This window comes from Tenrec ecaudatus, chromosome 6 (genome assembly GCF_050624435.1).
Source record: "Tenrec ecaudatus isolate mTenEca1 chromosome 6, mTenEca1.hap1, whole genome shotgun sequence".
Classification (NCBI taxonomy): Eukaryota; Metazoa; Chordata; class Mammalia; order Afrosoricida; family Tenrecidae; genus Tenrec; species Tenrec ecaudatus.
The window spans coordinates 9,395,618-9,415,898 of record NC_134535.1 but is presented as its reverse complement, the minus strand read 5'-3'; the positions used below and the strand labels follow the sequence as shown (position 1 = coordinate 9,415,898).

The following is a 20,281-nucleotide window of genomic DNA, read 5'->3' as shown; positions in this document are numbered from 1 at the left end:
AGAGCCTACAAGAGTCAGAGCGGGAAGCTGTTCCCTCCCCTCCACTCAGGCAAAGGTATTTCCAGGGTATGATAAATCCTGGCCCAGCCTGTCCTTCCCGCCCCAGGGCCAAGACCCTCAGGGACAGGTGTCTTTGCTGCTGTTCCAGTCACAGTATGAATGACGGTCAGTATTCCTGGGTGTGGTCCCTGCTGCTCCGTCCGGAAAGTCCTCCAGCAAGAATTTATCAGTTCCTGGATACAGATGGGAGATGAGGGAGCCTCCCCACCCCCTAGTTCTCCCTTTCCTGGGGGAACCCAAACTGGACAGAGGGCTGTGGGGCTGCTGGGAGGTTTGGCTGAGTTGGCTTCTCCGAGAGTGATCCACAGACCACATGCAGCAGGGCCGCCTGGGCACTAGCAACCACGCAGGTTCCTAGGTCCTGCCCACACCTGCTAGGTCCAGATCACTGGGGCAAGGAGCAGAAATCTGCATGTTCACGTGCTCCCCGGTGATCCCGCTGCTCCGGGCAGATTGACACGCACTGAGCCGATGTTCAGTGCTGTGCAGGCCGCGAGGCGTGTGGAAGGCGCATGGTAGCCATCTGCTTCCACTCAATCAAAGTGAGGCTCATGGCTGCCAGGGTGCCGGCCAGGCAGGCTCGGGCTCAGCCTCAGGCACCAGCATCCTCAGAAAAGCTTTTAGCGGGCGTGCCCAGGCCTGTACCCGCAACTGGCAGGGGCTGCGCCAAGCTCTTTTGCTTTTTGGGTTGAGGGAGGAGTGGCATCATCAGATTGAGGCACCGAGGGAGATGGGCGCTGTAATACAGGCAAAGGCTAGCTCAGGTTCAACGGGACAGCCTTGAATATTTCATGACCAGCTCATGGACCAGGGCAGACAATGAAGCTTGAATGATAAGACAGCAGCGTGAGTTCAGTGCTACACCAAGACGATGGCTGCGGCTCTGGTCACCCTGGCAGAGAGTCTCTGGTGAGGGACCACAGGGCCCTGGGCCCCGGGCTGACCAATCACAGGAAGAAGGGGGCATGAGTGACCAGGTCAGGATGTCACAAGATCATGACAAAGACACTCAACCTTAGTGCTGGGACACACCGATGCAGCGGCAGTCAGTGCACGGTGGCAGAGGCCAGACACAGAGCCCGTCCTGGGCGCGCAGGACACACGGCCGGCCTCCAGGTCACCACGGTTCTACATGGTGCTGGGGCGGGCACAGCACACACACACCTAGTAGCCCCATCAGGAGGCTGGGGTCCTGCCCCCTCAGCACACTGCAAAAGGGGCTGTGCCTGTTGGCATCGGGAGGAGCAGGGGTAATCTGTAGGAATGCTGTCCTTTGAGAAATGGTGGGAGGTACGAAGGACAGGTCACCTGGAGAAAGGGGGACTTGAGGTGGCAGGAAGCCTCCTCCCACCTGCCGAAGGGGCTGCTCTGAGTGTGTCCACGATGCCCTTCCCAGCCGCCTCCAGGCCTCCTCGTGTGACCCGGACTCATCCCACAGCTTGGACTCACCATTGCTCTCGCTCCCTCAGCTCCACTCTGCCGCCTTCCTCCGACACCCCACCCTGCCCCCGCCCCCTGTCTGGTCAGCTCTTACTCAGCTTTCCTTGGGGAAGGGTCCCCTCAACCTAAACCGAGTCCCTGTTCCATGCTTTCTACATGTGGTGGCGGGTTGAGCCACCCTGGGGATGGACTTGGAGTTACCCAGGATCCATCTGCTTTCTCTTCCACATGCCCCGTGGATGGTGCCCGTCTGGCTCACCCTCCCATCAGCACGACGCCCTGCAGGGAGTAGCTGTTCCATAAAGTTGCCTTGGAGAAAAAGCGTGGACGAATGCTACCATCAGGTGGAAGGGACAGGAGGACAGAGTTTGGCTCTGGGTCAGAACATACCTCCCAGAGGCTTCGATGCACAATGGGTGACCTTGCGTGCGTGACCAAGGACCACGCTGCTGAATCCCATGTCCTCTTCGTGACCGCTGGCAGGCTTGAGCCCACTGTTGCAGTGACTGTGTTAATCCATCTCTACCAAACAGAGTGTCCTTTAAGACCTGCCCCAATTCGGGCTACGCCGCCCTGTGCGGGGTGAGTTCCCTGCAGTGGCAGCGGGCAAGCAGGGGCTGGCCTCTGGGGCCCTGCTAAGCCTGCCAGATAATTACACTCCCTGTGCAGTTGAAGGCCCTGCCCTCTAAGGAACCTTCCAGCTCAGAGTGTCTGAATCTCCCTCCACAGCTTGAGGAGGGAGGCAGTAATTTGGGGAAGGGGCGGGGCAGGAAGGGAGAGACATCCTTGGATGTCAGGCCCTGTTACTCGGGAAACAGAACATTTATAGCACCGGGTTGGGTGGGACTGCGGGGAGCGGGCGGGCAGCTCTGGGGATGGGTCCTGGGTGGGAAGAGTCTGGAGGTCTGGGCCTGCCCTCCCCACCCACACCATCCCAGTCACTTCCTGTTCTGGGCCGTGAGGATGGGGTCAGGCCCCTGAGACCCCAGCATCCAGCACAGGGCTGGACCCTTCCATGCCCACGACTCAGGTGTCAAACAGCCCGTGGTGGCTGACCTCCAGCCAGGAAGGCCTGGGCCGGGGCAAAACGGCTCATAAAGGCTGAAGGGTTTCTAAGGGTTGATAGCCCGGCGTTAAACCAAATGTGGGACCCTGTGCACCTGCCCAAACTGTCAGCCTCCTACCCCAGCCCGTGACCCGCCCCATCCAAAGGCCGGGAGACCTCGCGGTGCTGGCTCTGAACTCCGCTGGAAAAGCCCTGCAAACTCTTTCTTTGTAAACAGGAGCAGACAGCAGGCAGCCACCAAGCCAGAGAGGAGGCGCCTCCCATCGAAAGGGCAGGTGGCGGCCTCCCTGGAGGCAGCGAGTGGAGCCAGCAGAGCAAATGAATGCTTGGAATAAGGAGGCAAAATAAATCTCAAACGTGGGAATACAGTGGGGGGGGCTGGGGGGGAATTTCCCCCACCATGCTACCACACAGCATTGTTTAGCAGCTCCGTCTCAAACCAAGAACCAAGCTCCCTGCCCCTGAGTCGATGCCGGCTCCTCGTGACCCCGTAGGGCAGGGTGGAATTACCCCCGTGGGATTGCGAGACTATAACTCTTTACAGGGACAGAAGCCCACCACGCCTCCAGGGATCCCAGCTCCCATTCCAGGATGGTTCATGATCGAGGGGAAGGGACCATCCTGGATCCAATGTTCACTATTTACCGAAGGCCAAGACGCCGTGAAATCGCAGGCGAACCTGTCGCCTTTGCCTGGTGGCGATTTCGGTCGAGGAGCTGGCCCTATAAAGTTATCAACCCGTCGTGGTTTGAGCTTGCCTAGTGTCCACCCCATCATCCCCTTCTCCAGCACCTCTACCCTACTCCTGCTGACTCTCACCGTGCTGCATCGTCGAGAGCGAGTTGCCCGTAGCTGTGGTGTGCTTCCTCCATTCTAGATCCGTGCGTGGCTCCTTCCTTCCCCACCCCCGCCCCCTTTTGTTCTTTCATTCTTCTTAAGTTTTTTTAGAAATGATGCCTTGACCCCCGGTCGCTTCAGGAACCAGGACAGATTGTAAGACCCTGACGACTGCCAACATAGCCTTGGGCTCAGCTGCTCGCTCAAAGGCCGAACGTTCAAGTCCAGCCACAGGTGCCTCGAAAAGGACAGGGGACCTGCTTCAGAAAAAGCAACCAGCTATTGAAGACCCAACCTTATGGGCCGAACAATAGCTTGGCATAGAAAACCCCACCACAATCGAGTCACTTGTGACTCATCAGGACCCTACAGCTTCGAGTTTCTGGGGCTGTACATCTTTACGGGAGCAGACAGCCTCCTCTTTTTCCCGAGGAACAAGTGGCGGATTCGAACTTCTGACTGTGGCTAGCAGCCCACTACAGCACTCGCTACACCACCAGCGCTCTTGAGGTTGGCATCATGAGTATGTATATGGCGTGCCCCGGGCACAGTGCTCTTTGAAGAACTGTCTGCGTGGGATGGAACTGAGAAGACTAGAGAGGAACCTTAGGGGGCATTCTTGTTCATGGGGGAGGGACAACTCATGGAAAAAGAGCAAGACCCTCAGGAAGACGGACCGACACAGTGGCTGCAGCAATGGGCTCAACTCCAAGAGCGTCCGTGAGGACCCAGCAGTGCAGCGTTCTGTTGTGTCTGGGCCGCTGTGAGCCATTGGGACCAACTGGCCAGCACCCAGTGACAATAACAACTCAGGAAACGAGCCTGAGGATGGACCGGGCCTGGACACCGAGGGTAAGACCTCTGTCTCTGAACTGTACGTGTGGAAGCAGATGCATGCTTGGTCGTATGCACTCAGCAACGATAGCATGATATGCTTACATATAAAGAAACCATCCAGAGTCCAGCTGTCCCCAGATGAGCACCGGGCTGCCCTGGGTCGGCGCTGGCTCAACTGTTACTGATAACCAGGTATTTTACTTGGGGTTCCGGGCAGTGCCGTATCACAGATGCAGGACATGAGGCTTAGGTTAAGTGACTTTCCTAAGTCACACAGTTAGGATAAAGCCAAACCAAACCAACCGTGCTGCCGCCGAGTGGGTTCCGACACAGAGCCACCCTAGAGGATTGAGTAGAACCGCCCCTGTGGGTTTATGAGGCTGTAACTTTCTACAAGAGTAGAAAGCGTCCTCTTTCTCCCAAGGAGAAGCTGGTGGGTTCAAACTGCTGACTTTGTGGTTAGCAGCCCAGCATGTTACCAAAGCAGACCCATGATCAGCTGGCAAGGCAAGACATAAGCACAGTACAAACCAGACTCGCTGCCTGTGAGTGGACTGACTCACGGCCACCCTAGAGGACAGGGCAGAACTGCCCCTGTGGGCCCCCCACCCTGGAACTCCTTACAGGAGTAGAAAGCCTCCTCTTTCTACTCCTTTCACGCTCAAGGAGTGGCTGGTGGTTTCGAACTGCTGATCTTGTGGCCATACGGCTTACCCAAGAGGGTGGGGTAGAAATTCTGTCTGTCCAGCCCATTCAGCAAAGGTCCAGAGCCCCCTCACGCCCCCCCACCCCACCCCCATGTACACATACAGGTTAGTCATTGTCACCTGGGGGCATCCGGCCTGCACCCAAGGCTGGAACTTATCTGAGGGGCGCCACCTACCCGGCCATGACAATGAAGAAGTCCAGGCGGTTCCACGTGTCCCCCAAGTAGCACTTCTTGCCAAAAATGCCCAGGGCCACCATCTTGAGCACCATCTCCATGGCAAAGAAGATGAAGATGAAGTCATCAAAGACCTGCAGGAAGAAGGCAAGAGGAGAGGGGCAGCAGGAGGGTCCGTAGCAGGTCCCCAGGGTGCTGGGGGTGGCATGGGGACATGGGGGGTGGGGGAGGCGCCCGGGGTGGAGGTGGGGAAGGACTTGGGGAAGCTTCCTCTTGTGGGCAGGAAGAGAATCAAAGCCATCCTGATCTGATTCACCCATTCCACAGATGCTCAAAAAAGCAAACGCTTCCACCAAGTGCCTCTGACTCTTGGCAACCCTACGGGACAGAGTAGGACTCATCCTGGGGGTTTCTGAGACTGCACACCTTCATAGGAGTAGAGAGCCTCGTCTCTCCTGGAAGGCCCAGAGAGGGAACAAACTTGTCTTGGACCCCACGGTCAGGGCCGCTTGGTCTCTAAGACAATGACCATCCGTGGGAGGCCATGGGGGAGGTGGTTTGTGTAGAGGTGCTGTTCCCATCCTGAGTCCCTCAGAAGTGCTGAGCTCTGGACTAACTTCATCTCAGTGACTCCCAGCTCGCCCCGCCTCACAGAGGAGGAGACCGAGACCCCAAGAGCTAAGCAGTTTGCCCCAGGCCACACAGGGGGGGTGTCTGTCTGGCTCTCCCTGCCCCCGCCCACCCCTGCTCACAAAGGAGCCCCCAGTGTGTCCCCAAGCCTGAGACACATGACTGCCTAGGCGCTGCAAGCAGGGCCGGGCCAGATTCCTCTGAGGGACACAGGGAAGCCAGAGTCTGCAATCAGGGTCCCTAAGAGCAGACCCCAGGCTGGGGTCCAGACACACAGGGCCCCACCACACAGCCTCGAGAGCTTGCCACCTCCTGGGAAGCTGGCTAAGGGCTCTTTCTCAGCCCCGGGGTGCTGGTTCTGCAGGGATAGGAGGGAGCCCAGGGTGCTGGGTGTGTAACAAATGCCCAGGGGATTCAGAGGCCCCTCACTGCTGAGTTCAGAACTGGGAGCTGACAGTCCCTCCCGGGGCACCCTGGTGATGTTGCACACCCATCTGTACAGTGGGCTGACCCTCCGCACAGCGGTGGGGTGATGGGATGAGCCTGTGGGAACACGTGCCTGGCAGGAGGGCATGACAAGTACCACCCAGTGGGCCCCCAGGGAGCAGAGGGCCAGCCCTGAACGTTCCAGAAGGCCTGGGAGCTGAGTGAGGATCCCAGGGTAGAGCAGGGACCCACGGGGCAGGAGTGGGCATGGCTAGGGCGGGGCCACCCCGGAGGTGGCAGGTAGTAAGCATTAGACCAGAGGGCACCGCACTTCATTGCAAAGGCAGGGGCAGGTGTGTGCGGGGCGTGGGCGGAGCCTCACCTGCAAAATCTTGCATCTGTCGGACAGGCAGTCCATGTCGTCGCAGGGCTGGTACATGCCCAGGGTCACGCAGTTCAGCAGGATGACCAGCATGCTGACACACTCAAACCACGTGCACAACAGGTCAAGGATGAAACACTCAGAGGGCGCGGGGCGGGGGCGGGGCAGGAGGAGGGTCTGAAATGTCCTAGCCCCGCCCCTCAAGAACACATACAGGCATCTCCATCCCCTGAATGGGTCCTGCCCAGGTTCGCAAAGACTTTGAGGTCACACCCTCCCCGGGGCCCAAGTCCAGCGAACCACCACCTGCAAGGAACCCTCCCCACTGCCCCCGCTGGAGAGCTTCCCTCAGGCCAGTCCTGCCTCCTCCTCCTCCTCCTCTAACCACCGTCCTCTGACCTTCTCCCCTCTGCCCTCCCTCACTGTGATTCTCCATCTCTGCCTGCTTCTATGGCCCAGGCCCAGGTCGGGCAAGGTGGCTGACATTGGCTAGCTGCCCGCTGTCCTTCCCATGGTGCCCTCTGGTCTGCTCAGTGGTGGACCCAGGTCCCATCTCTGCACTGAGCAGGGTGACCCACAACTTGGGCCTCCTATGTGGAAAAGTTGCAACATGGTGAGTCAGAACCGACTGTATGGACAGCAACTGGGTTTGTAGGGCCGGGAGGTGGCTGCTTTGGGCTGCGGGAAATCAGGAATGATCGCTAAAGAGTTAGTTTTTAAGGGGATAAAAATGTGCCAGCCTTGACTGTGGTGACGATTACACAGATCTGTGAATATACTCAAATCCACTGAATTGCAACTTCACGTGTGAATTTCCTGATTCATGAATAATATTTCCACCAAGTGGTGTATCCAAACAAAGAAACCCAAGAGCGAGCCAGAATCGACAACCACCTTGAAGAAGAACAAAGCCGTAGGAGGTGGACAACCAGTTACCCAGACTGGGTATGGATGGCAAGATGAGCCACGGTGGTGTACGGATGACGCATCAGGCTGCTAACCATCAGGTCAGAAGTTCAAGACCACCATCTGCTCTGTGGGAGAAAGACGGGGGCTCTCTACTCCCCTAAAGAGCTGGAGTCTGGGAAGCCCACAGGGGCAGTTCTTCCCTGTCCCATAGGGTTGCTATGAGTCAGCATCGAGTCCGTGACAGTCTGGCTTGGTGGTGTGTAAGGCATTGTGGCGTTGGCATGTGGACAAATGGTCCAAGGGAACGGAATAGGGGAGACTCACAAGTATGAATCAAAACCTGCCCTCCAGTCTGCTCTGGCTCAGGGCGGGGTTTCTGAGGCTGTCCACCGTCACAGGAGCCGATGGGCGGAGCAGCTGATGGGCGTCAACCACCCCATGCTTGTCCCCAGAGTGCCACCATGGCGCCTCAGATGTAAATTAGATCACTTGATTTATTCAGCGCTGTGCAGGGAAAGACGGTCTTTTAAGTCAATGGTGCTGGGTCAACTGGATGAATACCTTAGAGGAAAAACTAAGGCTCGGTCCCTGCCTCACACCCTAACAAGGAAAGCGACTGTGGGTGTAGTGAAGAGCTAAACAAAACTTTTTATTAGCAAAAAAAATATCTTCCAAACAAAAGTCACTCGAGCTCTGTGGGCCACTTCCTAAAGCAGCAGGTGGGGGCAGGGCCTCTGGGCAGCGCTCACAACTACCCAGTGCCCACCCGGGCTGCCCCTCCACTGTCCTCACCTCACCTCCTCTCCCTCCCTCCATGGGCCCCTCCTACCCACCTGTGACCTCTTTCAACACAGCCCCAACCCTCCCGATGCACCTGGAGAAGCCTATCCCAGGCAGGTGGGTGGTCCGAGGGGCTCCGGATTGTCACTTACAGCCCTCATCTCTCCCCAGATCAGAAGGCTAGCCCACCCACTGGGGTCTCCCGCCTTGACCAACCCCTCAGACCCCGGAAATCTGTGTCTAGTTGAAAGAGGCCTATCTAAGGCAAAGTGGACATAAACCACACAGAGCATGAAGGACTGAAGTCAGACTCGAGGGTGAACTTCCAGACAAGAAGCCTGGCTGAATCAGGAAGCAATGACTAGAGCCGGGAGGTGATCTCCTTCCCTAAGGAGGGAAGCTGATGGGACAATGAGACGCCCAATTCCCAGCCCTATCCTTGTTCACCTCCATAAGCTAAGCAATGGGGCCAGGGGCGAGGGGGGCAGGGCCTCTCCGGTGCTACAACAGCAGTGACCAGGAGGGGCACTGCCCATGATTCAGGGGACCTGCCTTGAACTCCAGGCCCAGCACTGACTGAGTCTGGGGTCTCAGCCAAGCCTTCCTGTCCACAGAAGAGCCCCAGGCGCCTTCCCTACAGGAACGGTGAGCAGTGAAAAATATCGACACACCACCGCCTTCCCCTGCGCAAAGCCCTGCTGGGTGGGGCAGCCTGTCTTCTTCAGAATGAACTGCCAGGTCCTCACCGTGGACAGCAGGTTCCCGTCAACTTCCCTACCACACGCCCATTTGGCCTCCTTCCATCCTCACCAGCCTCAACGCTTGTCCTGCCACACCTCAGGAACACCAGCCACACGCCACCCCGGGGCCTTGCCACGTGCTGGTCCCCACTCCCTGAAGCCTCTTCCCAAGGCTCTCAAGAGCCATTCTTTCTGAAACTTAGCTTCCTCAATGCCTCCTCTTAAGATGCTGCCTGCTAGCCTCTCTCCACCTCCACCACCGCCCTCTCGGGCTCCAGGTCTCCTAGCACTTAGCACACCCCCCCCAAAAAAACTACGCTGAACAGAAAATCCCAAAGGGTAACTCAAGAGGACAGCGTATGCGAATGAATCATGCAGAGGCCTTGAGGTTAAAAGCCACGGAGGAAGAACACAGTCAGCACATCTCAAGCTGAAAGAACGGAAGGATTCAGCGCAGTCAAGGTCCAGAGAGGCTGTGGAGTCTCACCATGCCACTCCCTGTGGTTCACGGACGCAGGCTGCCAGCCGAGCTCAGCCGGACAGCTCTGGCCACGTGGCAGAGTCACATCCAGCCTGGGTCCCGACAGCAGAAGGCCATCTGTCCACTGCGAATGTCTGCGTCACAGTAGAGACCGTTCAGAGTGACAAACTGCACGGTATGCACACATAGGTGCGTGTGCACACATGTCCACACGCACAGGCACACACATTTAATACAAACCAAAAGCCTAAAATCAACTCTAGTTCTTCACACACACACACACACACACACACAAAAGAACAGAAGGGAAAATACCGGCCTCTGGTTGCAACACTGGAGGATTCTATGAACAAAATACTGACGGATGCGGGAAGCATGCAAAGAAGGTGGAAAGAATACACAGAGGCACCGTTTCCAGAGGTGACCTATGATCAAGAACCTCCCTTCGTCCTGAAGGAAGAAGTCCCCGCTGCACGGAAGGCCTTCATAAAAAACGAGGCTCCTGGAATCGACCCGCTAACCACCTGAGATGCTTCAACAGGCGGATGAAAGACTGGAAGTACTCACTCAGTTATGCCAGCTGACTGGAAGAGGTCATATTTGTGTTCACTCCAGAGACTGGCGATCCAACAGAATTCAGAAATTACTGGATAATATCGTTAATAGCACGTGCAAGTCAAATATTGCTGGAAGATGATCCAACAATAGTTGCAGCAATACCTGAGGAGCGGCCAGAAATTCTGTGCCAGAGAAACGTGGCACACGGGAGAGCATTGCTGGCGTCAGATGGGTCCTGGCTGAAAGCAGAGAAGACCAGGGAGAGATTTGTCCGTCCTTTTTGGTCTACGCAAAGGCATTTGACTGAATGCGTCACAACAAACTGTGGCTAACATTGAGAAGAATGGGAATCCCAGAACACTTCAGAGTGCTCCCGCTGAGCCTAGACGTGTACCAAGAGGGAGGCAGTTGTTTGAACAGAACAAAGGACTGTGGAGCGGTTTGAAATGAGGGAAGATGTGCGGCAGGGCTGTGGCCTCTCACCATACTTATTCCAGCTGTGTGCTGAGCCAACCATCAGACAAGCTGGCCTGTGTGGAAAAGAACATGGCGTGGTATAAGGACTGGAAGGAGGCTTATTAGCTCCCTGCAATCAACACGACTGCAGCCTTCGGTGTGGGTTACAAGCCAGTGTAAAGACCACCCAACTCCTCACAGCTGAACCAACAGACCACATCAAGATAAACGGAGACAAGACTGAGTCAAGGATATCATTCTACTCGCGTCCATAGTCAGCGTCAAGAAATCAAAGGATACGTTGGGTAAATTTACTGCAAGCAACCTGTGACGTGTTGAAGAGCAAGGCTGTTACCTTGGAGACTAGGGTGTGCTTGACTCAAACTCATAGGTCTGACCTATGACCTCTCAACCCTATAGGGCAAAGTAGATTTGCAGCCCCCTACCCACACCCACTCCCATGGGTTTCCAAGGCTATAAATCTTGACGGGTGTAGAAAGTCTCATCTTTCTCCATGGGAGCAACTGGTGGTTTTGAACTACTGACCTTGCATTTAGCCACCCGCTACGGCACCAGGACCATGGCATGTGAAAGTTGGACAGTTGATAAGGACGGTCAGAGAAGGATCACTGCATTTGAATGATGCTGGCGCAGCCCACTGGAAGTACCATGAGCCAACCGAAGAACAAACACCTGTCTTGGAAGAAGGCGTTCAGCCAGAATGCACCTTAGAAGCAAGGATGGGTGGACTTCCTCCCACAGACTTTGGATTTGTGGTCAGGAGAGACCAGTCCCTGAAAAAGGACTTCATACTTGGGAAAGCAGAGGGGCAGCGGACTGTTGTCCTGTTAGGATGGTGTGGAACCAGGCAGTGTTGTGTTCTGTTGCATATAGGGTTGGTTGTACATGAGTCGGAACCAACGACAGCAGGTTCAAGGCAACCTCACACCGATAAAACCATGGTACCGGCATAGGCCCGTCTTCGTCCACGGCTAGAGCCTGCATGAGTCCAGGGATTGTGAATTCGTGGATCTACCAGTGGTAGGCATCTACTAGGTGCTCGATAAATGCTTACGGAACAAGCAAGTAAATCTCTATCGTCCTTGCCGGTTCTGATGTCCCATGAGCCTTGGCTCCAAAGAAAGCCCCACCCCTTGATTCCAATGCCGTGGGTCTAGACCGAACCCTCAGCCCAACCTGGGACGGGGAGGGGGTGCGTGAGCACCTCTGATGCCTGCCAGGGAGACTGACCTGGTTTCCATGGAAACCTCCTCCTGGTCCCAGGGCCCTTGCTCACCTTGGGATGCTGTCTTCCCTCCCACCTCCCCCTCAGACCCTCCCCACCCAGCCTTGCTCCTTCCTGCGCCTCCCCGCACCCTGCTGCCACTCTCCCCCCACAGCCTGTAATTAATTCCAGTCACTGCCAGGGCCCCCTCCTAGCCTGAGCATGGCTCCAGCAGCAGCTTCATCATTAATTAACTTTTTTGAAGTTCAAACGTTCTAATTACCAGCAAGCATTCCCATCCCCCCTTGTTCTTCCCCCCCCCACCCCCACCCCTTGCCTGTCAGCAGCCTTCTCTGATCCTCTGCCCTTCCTGCCAGCCCCAAAGTCAAAGAGCACTGAGTGGGTGTCTCCCGGGAGCCCCATCCTCACCCAAACCCTGAGCAATGGAGACCAGCAGACCCATTTTACAGATGAGAAAAACGGGGTCTCAGGAGCCTGGTCTTCTCCCAGAGTCACCCGCCTGGGAAATGCCAGCGCTAAGAGGCACACCACGCCTGGTAGACTCAGAAGCTAGTGCTGTCCCTGGGGAGCGCGTATCCCTGACCTCAGCTTCCCTCCCTCCCCTGTGTCCAATCCGATGCCTCCCGCCCGCCAGCCACTTCTCCAGCTTCCCAGCTCCGGCCCAGGTGCAAACCACACCTCAATACTGTATTTGTATGAAAACGGGCCCTCACATGGCTTTTGCAAACTGAGCAGCCCTCCTGCGAGTTGTCTACCTGGACGTGTTATGGGTGAAAATATGTGAGTCCCATTGGCAATGAGGGACATTGAGGCACAAGAAGGAGCCTTTGCTCCAGGTCACCTTCTGGGAAATGGCAGAGACCTGGGTCTGGAGCAGGGAGCCTGCACTTGCCAACCACAAGCCGACTCGCCCTTGCTGGATTAGTCTGACAGACAGACAGAAGAGCCCAAAGAAGAATCGATGCATTTGCACTGCGCTGCTGGAGAAGACGCCATGCATTGCTGAAAGGACAAACCGGTCTGTCTCAGAAGAAGTCCTGTCAGAGTGGGGTGGCGAGACCTGGTCTTACAGACCTTGGGCGCATGAGCAGGAGAGTCCAGTCCCTGGAGGAGGATGTCATGCTTGGTAGAGAAACAGCGACAAGAGGAAGGCCCCCAATGAGATGGATGGATGTGACCCAGAGCAGTGTGCCGCTCTGCTGAGCGTAGGGTTGCTATGGATCAGAACCGACTCAATGGAACCTAACCACAAAGCAACAAGAGCAGACTCCCCAAAGCCCAACTCTCGTTAGGCCTCTCACTCAACAGCTTCATGGGCTCCCCATCACCTACCTAGTCTGCCATCCAAGGCCTCCTAGACTTTCCCCCTCCATCTCCCACCGCCCTTTGCATGCCCTGAACCACTGTCCTCCCTGGGGGTCACCCTGCCTAATCCAAGAATGAAGGGGTAGAGTGTAGCCTGTCAGGCAGGTCACAGCCTGAAGCTGTCTCCTGGTGGACCTGGCCTAATCGTGAGGATTCTGAGAACTCCCCTTTCTTCCTCTTCCTCTTCCTCCCTGCAGGCAGGACACACTCTCTCTGCCTTGGTCTTCCTGCTGACAAGCCATGTAGAGCCATGCAGATGGCAGGCAGAGCCCCGGAGATGCGTCCACCGCCATTGGACCCCCAGGACGCCCCGCCCGCCGGCCGGTGCCCTTTCTGCACTCGGCATCATTGCAGGCGCTGCGTGAGTCTCAAGAGGGATCCCTGGGCCAGTATCAACATATGGGCTGATATCCGATTGATGGACTTGATCTAGACTGGGCCGAGAAGTGTTCTCAGGATACAATTGTTCTTTGATATAAAGCTCTCTCTTGCACATGCATGCGTGTCTCTGGATTTGTTTCTCTGGTCAACCCCGGAGTCACACATTGCCCTCACTACTCTATCTACTAAGCGAACCCCTATCCTCCGTCACAGCCCAGTTCCCCCGTCAGCTCTTCTGGAAGTCTGTGGATGCACCGTTCAGCCTCCGCCCTGGAAACACACCCTGGCCACCTGGTCCAGCTGCTGCTGCAGTGAACTTGGTAGCAAACACAATTGCAGTCCGCCAGGCACCCCGCGGTGGAGTCCTGGCTGTGACCACTGTCCACCATGGCCAGAGGAGGATTCGGGCTTGAAGGGGGACATGACTTGCCCAAGAGCATCCCGGTTGAGAGGAGCCGGGCTGCCTGTCTGACTGAAGCGGTGCCTGTAACCATGGCACCAGCTGCTTCTGTTGGCGGTCTAGCTCGCCCCTGCACCGAGCCCCTCTGGTGAAGTGGCCTTTGTGTCTGGAGTTCTTAGCTTTGGGTGTTCGGAGAGGGAAGCCGAAGCTGGGCCCCATCCAAGAGCCCGTGAGGCTCAGAAGTCAGGCCAGAGCTGGCACCCGCCCGTGGTGCTGACACGCTCCCACTGGCCCCTGGGGTCAAAGGCAGCAGCAGGCTTCCTTGAAGTAGAACAGACTGTCTCCAGGAAGCAAGGTCCCCGAGCCTGGCACTGCCACCAAGAGCTCCCAGAGACACCTGCCTCAGCAGCTGGTCCTGGGGTGATTCAAAGGAGGGTGGAATCCCAAGGGAGAAGGACAGAGCCTCAGTAACTGGGACGGGGGCAAGGGTGGGGTGGGGAGGAGGAGGCTGGGTGAGCTGCACAGGGCAGGGGTCTTCAGTGGCCCCCCCCCCTGCCTCCCACCCCAAAGTCACAACCCCCTCCCTCCAGCTAGCATCTGAGGCCAGACTATGGGACACAGCCACCTCCTGATGGGGTGACCTTGGTCACCTGCACAGGCAGGAACCCCGAAGCCAGAAACAGGTAGACACAGCACCCCCAAAGCTCAGCCTACACTTGGGCCACAGCGACCCGATCAGCCTGCCAACATCCCCCCCCACTCATGCCCCCACCCCCCACACACAGCGAAACCCATTCTCCCGTGTCCGACATGTCCAGACCCCACACAGGCTGCACCTGCTCAGCAGGGCCACCCAGGTGGTCATTTCAAGCGGATTAGCTCCCCGAGGGCGGCTACGGAGCCCTTGAGGAAGACAGACAGAGAAGGAAGCAGATCAATGACAACCCAATCGATTCTGTTTCCTAGGCAAGCAAAGCCTCCCCTAAGCCCAGCCTGAGGCAGCGAGCCACCAGGGGCCTTGGGGCCCCCAGCTCCCTCCCAGCGTCCCTGCTCCACTCAGTCCCTGCGCCCTGTGCCCGGGCCTCCGTGCAGCGAACTGACAGGCAGAAGCACAAGCACAGATTGAGCGTCCGCTGTGCGCCAGGCAGGGGCCGCCTGACCGACCATGGTCACGGTTCCACCATGGCTTGAGGTCTTTGTCTTATCACACAGCACGAGTGATTGAAGGGGCCTCTGGTTATGCGTGGGCTGCTCCCCACAAGGTCAGCAGTTCGGAGCCACCAGCCTCTCCAAGGGAGGAAGGCACCCAGGAGAGAGTGTAGAGGCTCAGAGACCCCCCCCCAGGGGCAGTTCCCCCTGGGCTATCAGGTCACTGTGAGTCGGCATCAACTTGACAGCAGGGAGTTTGATTTCCTGGACTTTCGAGGCATGCCAGGGTGAGGATCGCGGCTGCTGACTGGTGGCTCAGGACCACCCAGAGCTGCCTCAGATGACAGGCCTGGCCGCCCACCTCCAAAAAAACCTGCCTCTCGGAACCCGATGGACACAACCTGGACTCGGCGGCAACCGGCCCAGGATGAAACGGGCTGAACTGGACATGAGGGAGCACCACACACCGCCCACGGGGTTGCATGCCCAGCAGCCTCTCACCCAGGTTCCCACGAGGGGTCAGGGACTGAAAACCCAGGGCACATGCCCCCCTCACCTCCCCCCCCACCTCCCCCACCCCCATCTCCCCTCAGGAGCTCCCAGCTGATGGCTCCCGGGCAAGGCAAGCTCAAATTAGAAGGGACACATAGCCATTGGCTGGCTCCCCTGTCAATCATCTGGGCCAGAGCTTGACCCCCTGCCATCCCCAAGTCCTTCCGTTCTGCTTCTGTGGGGTCTGCGTGGCGCCAAAGATGGTTCTACATGTTGAGTGGGCGTGGGGGGGGCGGGCATCCAAAGGTATGCAAAGCGCTCATTTCGGGGTCTGCAAACCAAGTTGGCTGGCACCCAGTCACAGTTATTGATCTCTTATGGCGGCCTGACTGCTTGGGATGGCAGACTGGAGACAGAGACAGAAGTCCCCCAAAGCCTAAAATGCGTACTACCTGGTGCATTAGTCAAGGTACTATCTTACCTGGTACTGACAGGTAATGCTTACTGCCCCTGCACCTCTCCAACGCTAACTCTCGGCCACTGGGTTGATGCAGACTCGTGGCGAGCCTGTAGGACAGAGTGGAACTGCCCCTGCGGGTTTCTGAGCCGGTCACTCTGCACTGAAGTAGAGAGCCCTGTCTTTCTCCGGAGGAGCGGCTGGTGGCTGCGAACTGCTGACCATGTGGCTGGCAGCCCAATATGTAACCACTCCCTCCGCAGGACTCCTTCCTTCGCCCAGATCTTAAAAGCAAGGCCTTGTCTGTTGGATGCTGGCACCACGACATAGCCCACAACGTGTCACCTGGGCATTCTGTAGGCAACACCTGTCCCTTCTTAAAAGGGGACCAAGTGGCTCCTGCTCTCTGGGGTTTTTAGGGAGAAGGCCCCTCGCTAGCAGAGTCCTGAGCCAGCAAACCGGCATCCCCTGCTGGTCACCTATGAGCTGCAGTCCCTGAGTAGTGCCCATGCGGCTAGCCAAGAGGCTGGCGGTGGGAGTCCACCCAGAGGCACCATGGATTAAGGCCTGGCAGACACCACTCCCAAACTCCCCCACTCCCGCCACCACAGGCTACTCGGGATGCCGTGAACCAGAGCAGGCTCAGGGGCAACTGGCTCCGTGGCCTTTCGTTTTTCCTAATACTTCCCTGAGCAGAACATATCCGAGTCTCGATACGAGTTTGATCGCTGAGCGCTAAATTTTCAAACAGAGCCGGGCATGGACGCAGGATTGTGAATGAGGAAGTTCTCCCCAGAATGTCCATCCAGTCTCCCCAAATACCGTCGTGACCTACCCCTCTGCTCAAGAGGAAACGGGCAGGTCCGGTAACACGGCCCGAGGTCATAAGGGTGGACCCAGGATGTGAACAGGAGGGTCGAAGTCTCCCTATGGAGGCCCCAGTCCTGGTTCCGTCGTCTGGCCTCTGGTGGGGGGTGGGGTGGGATTTGAAGCTAGCTCTCCAGGACTCCAGTGGGTTCTCACCATGTGCTCTGTGAGCGGGCACAGTGCCTGGTACATGCAGGACCTCAGTGGGTATGTGTGCAGCGGCGCCCAGGAACCCTGGTGGCACCGTGCTGGGCCTGTAGGATAGGCACTGGGCTGCTGAGCCAAAGGTGGGGGGTTCAAACCCACCAGCTACTCCATGGGAGAAAGAGGAGGCTAGCTGCTCCCATAAGTATTTAGAGCCAAGGAAACCCTTCTGTTCATTCTGCTCTGTCCTATAAGGTCACTGTGCATGGGATTTGACAACAGCGGGTTTTAATGGACTATCCCATTTTCACTTCTCCAATCACATGTCTCCTTGGAAGGTCGGGGGTGGACAGGCCCAAGCCTATAGTGTGCAAAGCCACCAGAGCACTGGCTGGAACCCTGCTGAGTGTCCAGGGATTAGGAAAGGGGCTCTTCTGCCCCCCACTCTGGTTGGGCAGGAAGGCTTAGCTAGAGGACAGCGGGAGCAGACGCCAGCAGGGGAGTGATGCTGGCCTCACGGGGCCCCGGCCAGGAAGAGGATGGGGACAGGGCACCGCTGCTTCAGAGGATGGGTATGGGTGTGTGGACAGGGTCACCAGAGACCTCACGCGCCTGGTGGCCAGTCCTCAGTCAGGAGAGCGGCTGGATGGAAGGTGATGTCCGACGCCCTGGCAGGCCCCTCAGGGGCAACCTCCTCTGTGGAGCGGGAGCCAGAGGCCTGCGCCGTTACCATGGTGACCATCACCCTTCATCCTGCAGGCCCAGCTGACAGTCACAGTTTCCATCACTGGGGTGGGGTTGGGGGGGCGCCCCAGGAGGGGAGGGGGAGTGCTGGGTTTTGTGCAAGAAGGGCAAGTTTGTTTTTATTTTTGTCAAATCTGAAAACAGATCTATTTCCCAGGGTGCGTCTCAGTTGTCTAAGTAAATCCAGCAAAGGAAAAGGGGTGAGGTGGGAGAGGAAGGCGGTGGCCCTACAGAAGGGGTTCCCTCCCCTACTGGCCCCCCCATGGGCCCAAGAATGGGGAGCCTAGGAGAGCTCAGGCTCCCGGCCCCAGGTCGTGAACCGGCTTTGTGTCGCTGTGAGGCTGGCCACATGCTGTGCTCCAGGGCTGGGCCCTGGCATGCTGAGACCACCCAGTGTCAGCAGTTCATGAGGTTAAGGGCCCAGAGTGCGCCTCAGCTGTGATGCACGGCCATAGGCTGCAGAGGCGTCATCCATCTGTCCGTCCATCCATCCATCCGTCTGTCTGTCCATCCATCCCTCCGTTCATCCATCCATCCATCCATCTGTCCGTCCGTCGATCCATCCATCTGTCCATCCGTCCGTCTGTCCATCCATCCCTCCATCCATCCATCCATCTGTCCATCCATCCATCCGTCCATCGGTCCATCCATCCGTCCGTCCATCCATCCATCCATCTCTCCATCTGCCTGTCCATCCACCGTCCATCCATCAACAGCCTTTCTGGGACGTGGCATGGCAGCAGCCACTAGAGGTAAAAAGACCACCCCACCTCCAGCAGTGCCACTCCCAGGAGCCCACAAAAAGTCCCCTTCCAGAATCTTCTGGGCTGTGCTCTCCGTGACAGCCCGACCTGATGACAACCCCAACACCCACCAACAAGAGAACAGACTCAAGCCACGGTGGTGGTGCAGCCCCCAATGGAGGGGGGCTTCTGCCCTCCCCCAGGACGCCCTGGACCGAGATGGTTTGAGTGGTCACCCAGGGGAGGAGGGTTCGATGGGCATCCAGGAGACAGGGTCCAGGGATGCTCCCTCCCATCCCATAAGGCACAGGGCAGCTCCCGCCGCAAAGATCCCACCAGCCCTAAGTGCCAACGGTGGCCACGTGAGGAGGCAGTGGTAGGTCCACACGACGGAGCACAGCCCAGTGGGGGAAGGGACAGGCCACCTCACCACTTACGGACATGCTGCGGGTGCCACATGCCCATGGTGGGCCAGTCCCGTGACAGAGGACCCTGCCGAGAAGCAGGCCCGGACGGCAGTTCCATGGATGGCACCTGTGGGGCTGGGAGGGCAGGAGGGAGCGTCCTCGGGGTGTCCTTCACATGGAGCTGTCCACCAAGGCCGGGGAGCTCAGTGGCACACAGGTCTGAACCTCCAAACACCATCTCATGGAAAATAGTGACATCCGGAGAAATAAAAGGCTGACTGTGCAAATGCCCAAAGCACCTTCGGGGACACGTCTGTCCCCCACTCCCACCGGCACCACGGACATGCCCAAGGCCACTGCTCACTCAAGAGGGAGCTGCCTGGACTTGAACGTGGCACGGTCTCCTGGCGTGTGTTGGAGGGTTAGGCCTGCCATCCCCACAGGAGCCCTGGGGCAGGGACGTGGCAGGAGTGAGGCGCCCACTTGACGGGTACGAAGACCAAGGTCCCTAGACTGCAAGGTTCGCCCAAAGCGGCCCAGCGGCTGAGCGGACGGAAAGTGCCGAGGCCTCCAGCAGCAAGAGCTCCCCACATGCCCGTGGCCTTCACGGGCAGATTGTTCCTGCTGCTGGGGGAGCTGCTGCTGCTTCTGGGCTCTGGGAGGGGGACCCCTGGGGAGGCGGAACTAAGGAAGCTTGCCCCCTCTGTCTTTGTCCCTACCCAGCTCCTGCACCTTGGAGAGGCAGCACTGAGAACTCACTGGACTTGGCCCAAGCCTCGATTCCCAGATGCCCAGCGGCCTCAGAGCTGAGCGCCGACAGCCAGCGAGGGGGGAGGCAGTGGGGGAAACGGGGGCTGACAACTTGGAAGGAAACCCAGGGCAGATGGTCCAGGAAGGAGGCTGTGGCCAGAGAGACACATCCATCACTGCTGCTAAACTGAAGAGCAGGGCCGGACAGGCTCCCTGGGGCCAGGGTCCCACCGCCAGTGGGCTGGCCCAGCCCTGAGCCCACTCCCAAAGGTATGTCTGCAGGGACGCTTTCTCCCCCGCCGCCGGGGCCTTCATGGGGCCTGGATTCTCCCCCGCACAGCAGCTGTGGACCTGGAGGAAGCACGGCCGGAGCACTCCTTAGAGGCAACGCTCCTGCATCTGCCACGCTCTGGACACGTTGACCGGAGAGACCAGACGGCATGTTTGTAGAGTGGAGGGGCAGCAAGAAAGAGGAGGTCCCTCCACCAGGTGGCCGGACACCACCTGCATCGATGGGCTCAGACACAGGAACAGCCGTGAGGACAGTGCAGGACTGGACCACGTTTCGCGGTGTGTGCACCGGGCCACTTTGGGTCCGGGCTGACTCGATGTCACCAAACAGCAACAACACAGAGCTGGTGTTTGGGGTGG

General features: G+C 57.9%; 1 protein-coding gene across 1 annotated transcript in view; it reads right to left on the bottom strand.

The window, feature by feature from the left end:
• The window catches only part of CACNA1I (calcium voltage-gated channel subunit alpha1 I), a 125,564-nt gene that overhangs the window by 91,016 nt on the left and 14,267 nt on the right, over positions 1-20,281 (bottom strand). The window contains exons 2-3 of the mRNA XM_075552618.1: positions 6,562-6,673; positions 5,124-5,257 (exon numbers count right to left, since the gene is read on the bottom strand). Of these exons, the coding sequence (XP_075408733.1) occupies positions 5,124-5,257; positions 6,562-6,673 (246 nt within the window). The remainder of the gene's footprint in view (positions 1-5,123; positions 5,258-6,561; positions 6,674-20,281) is intronic.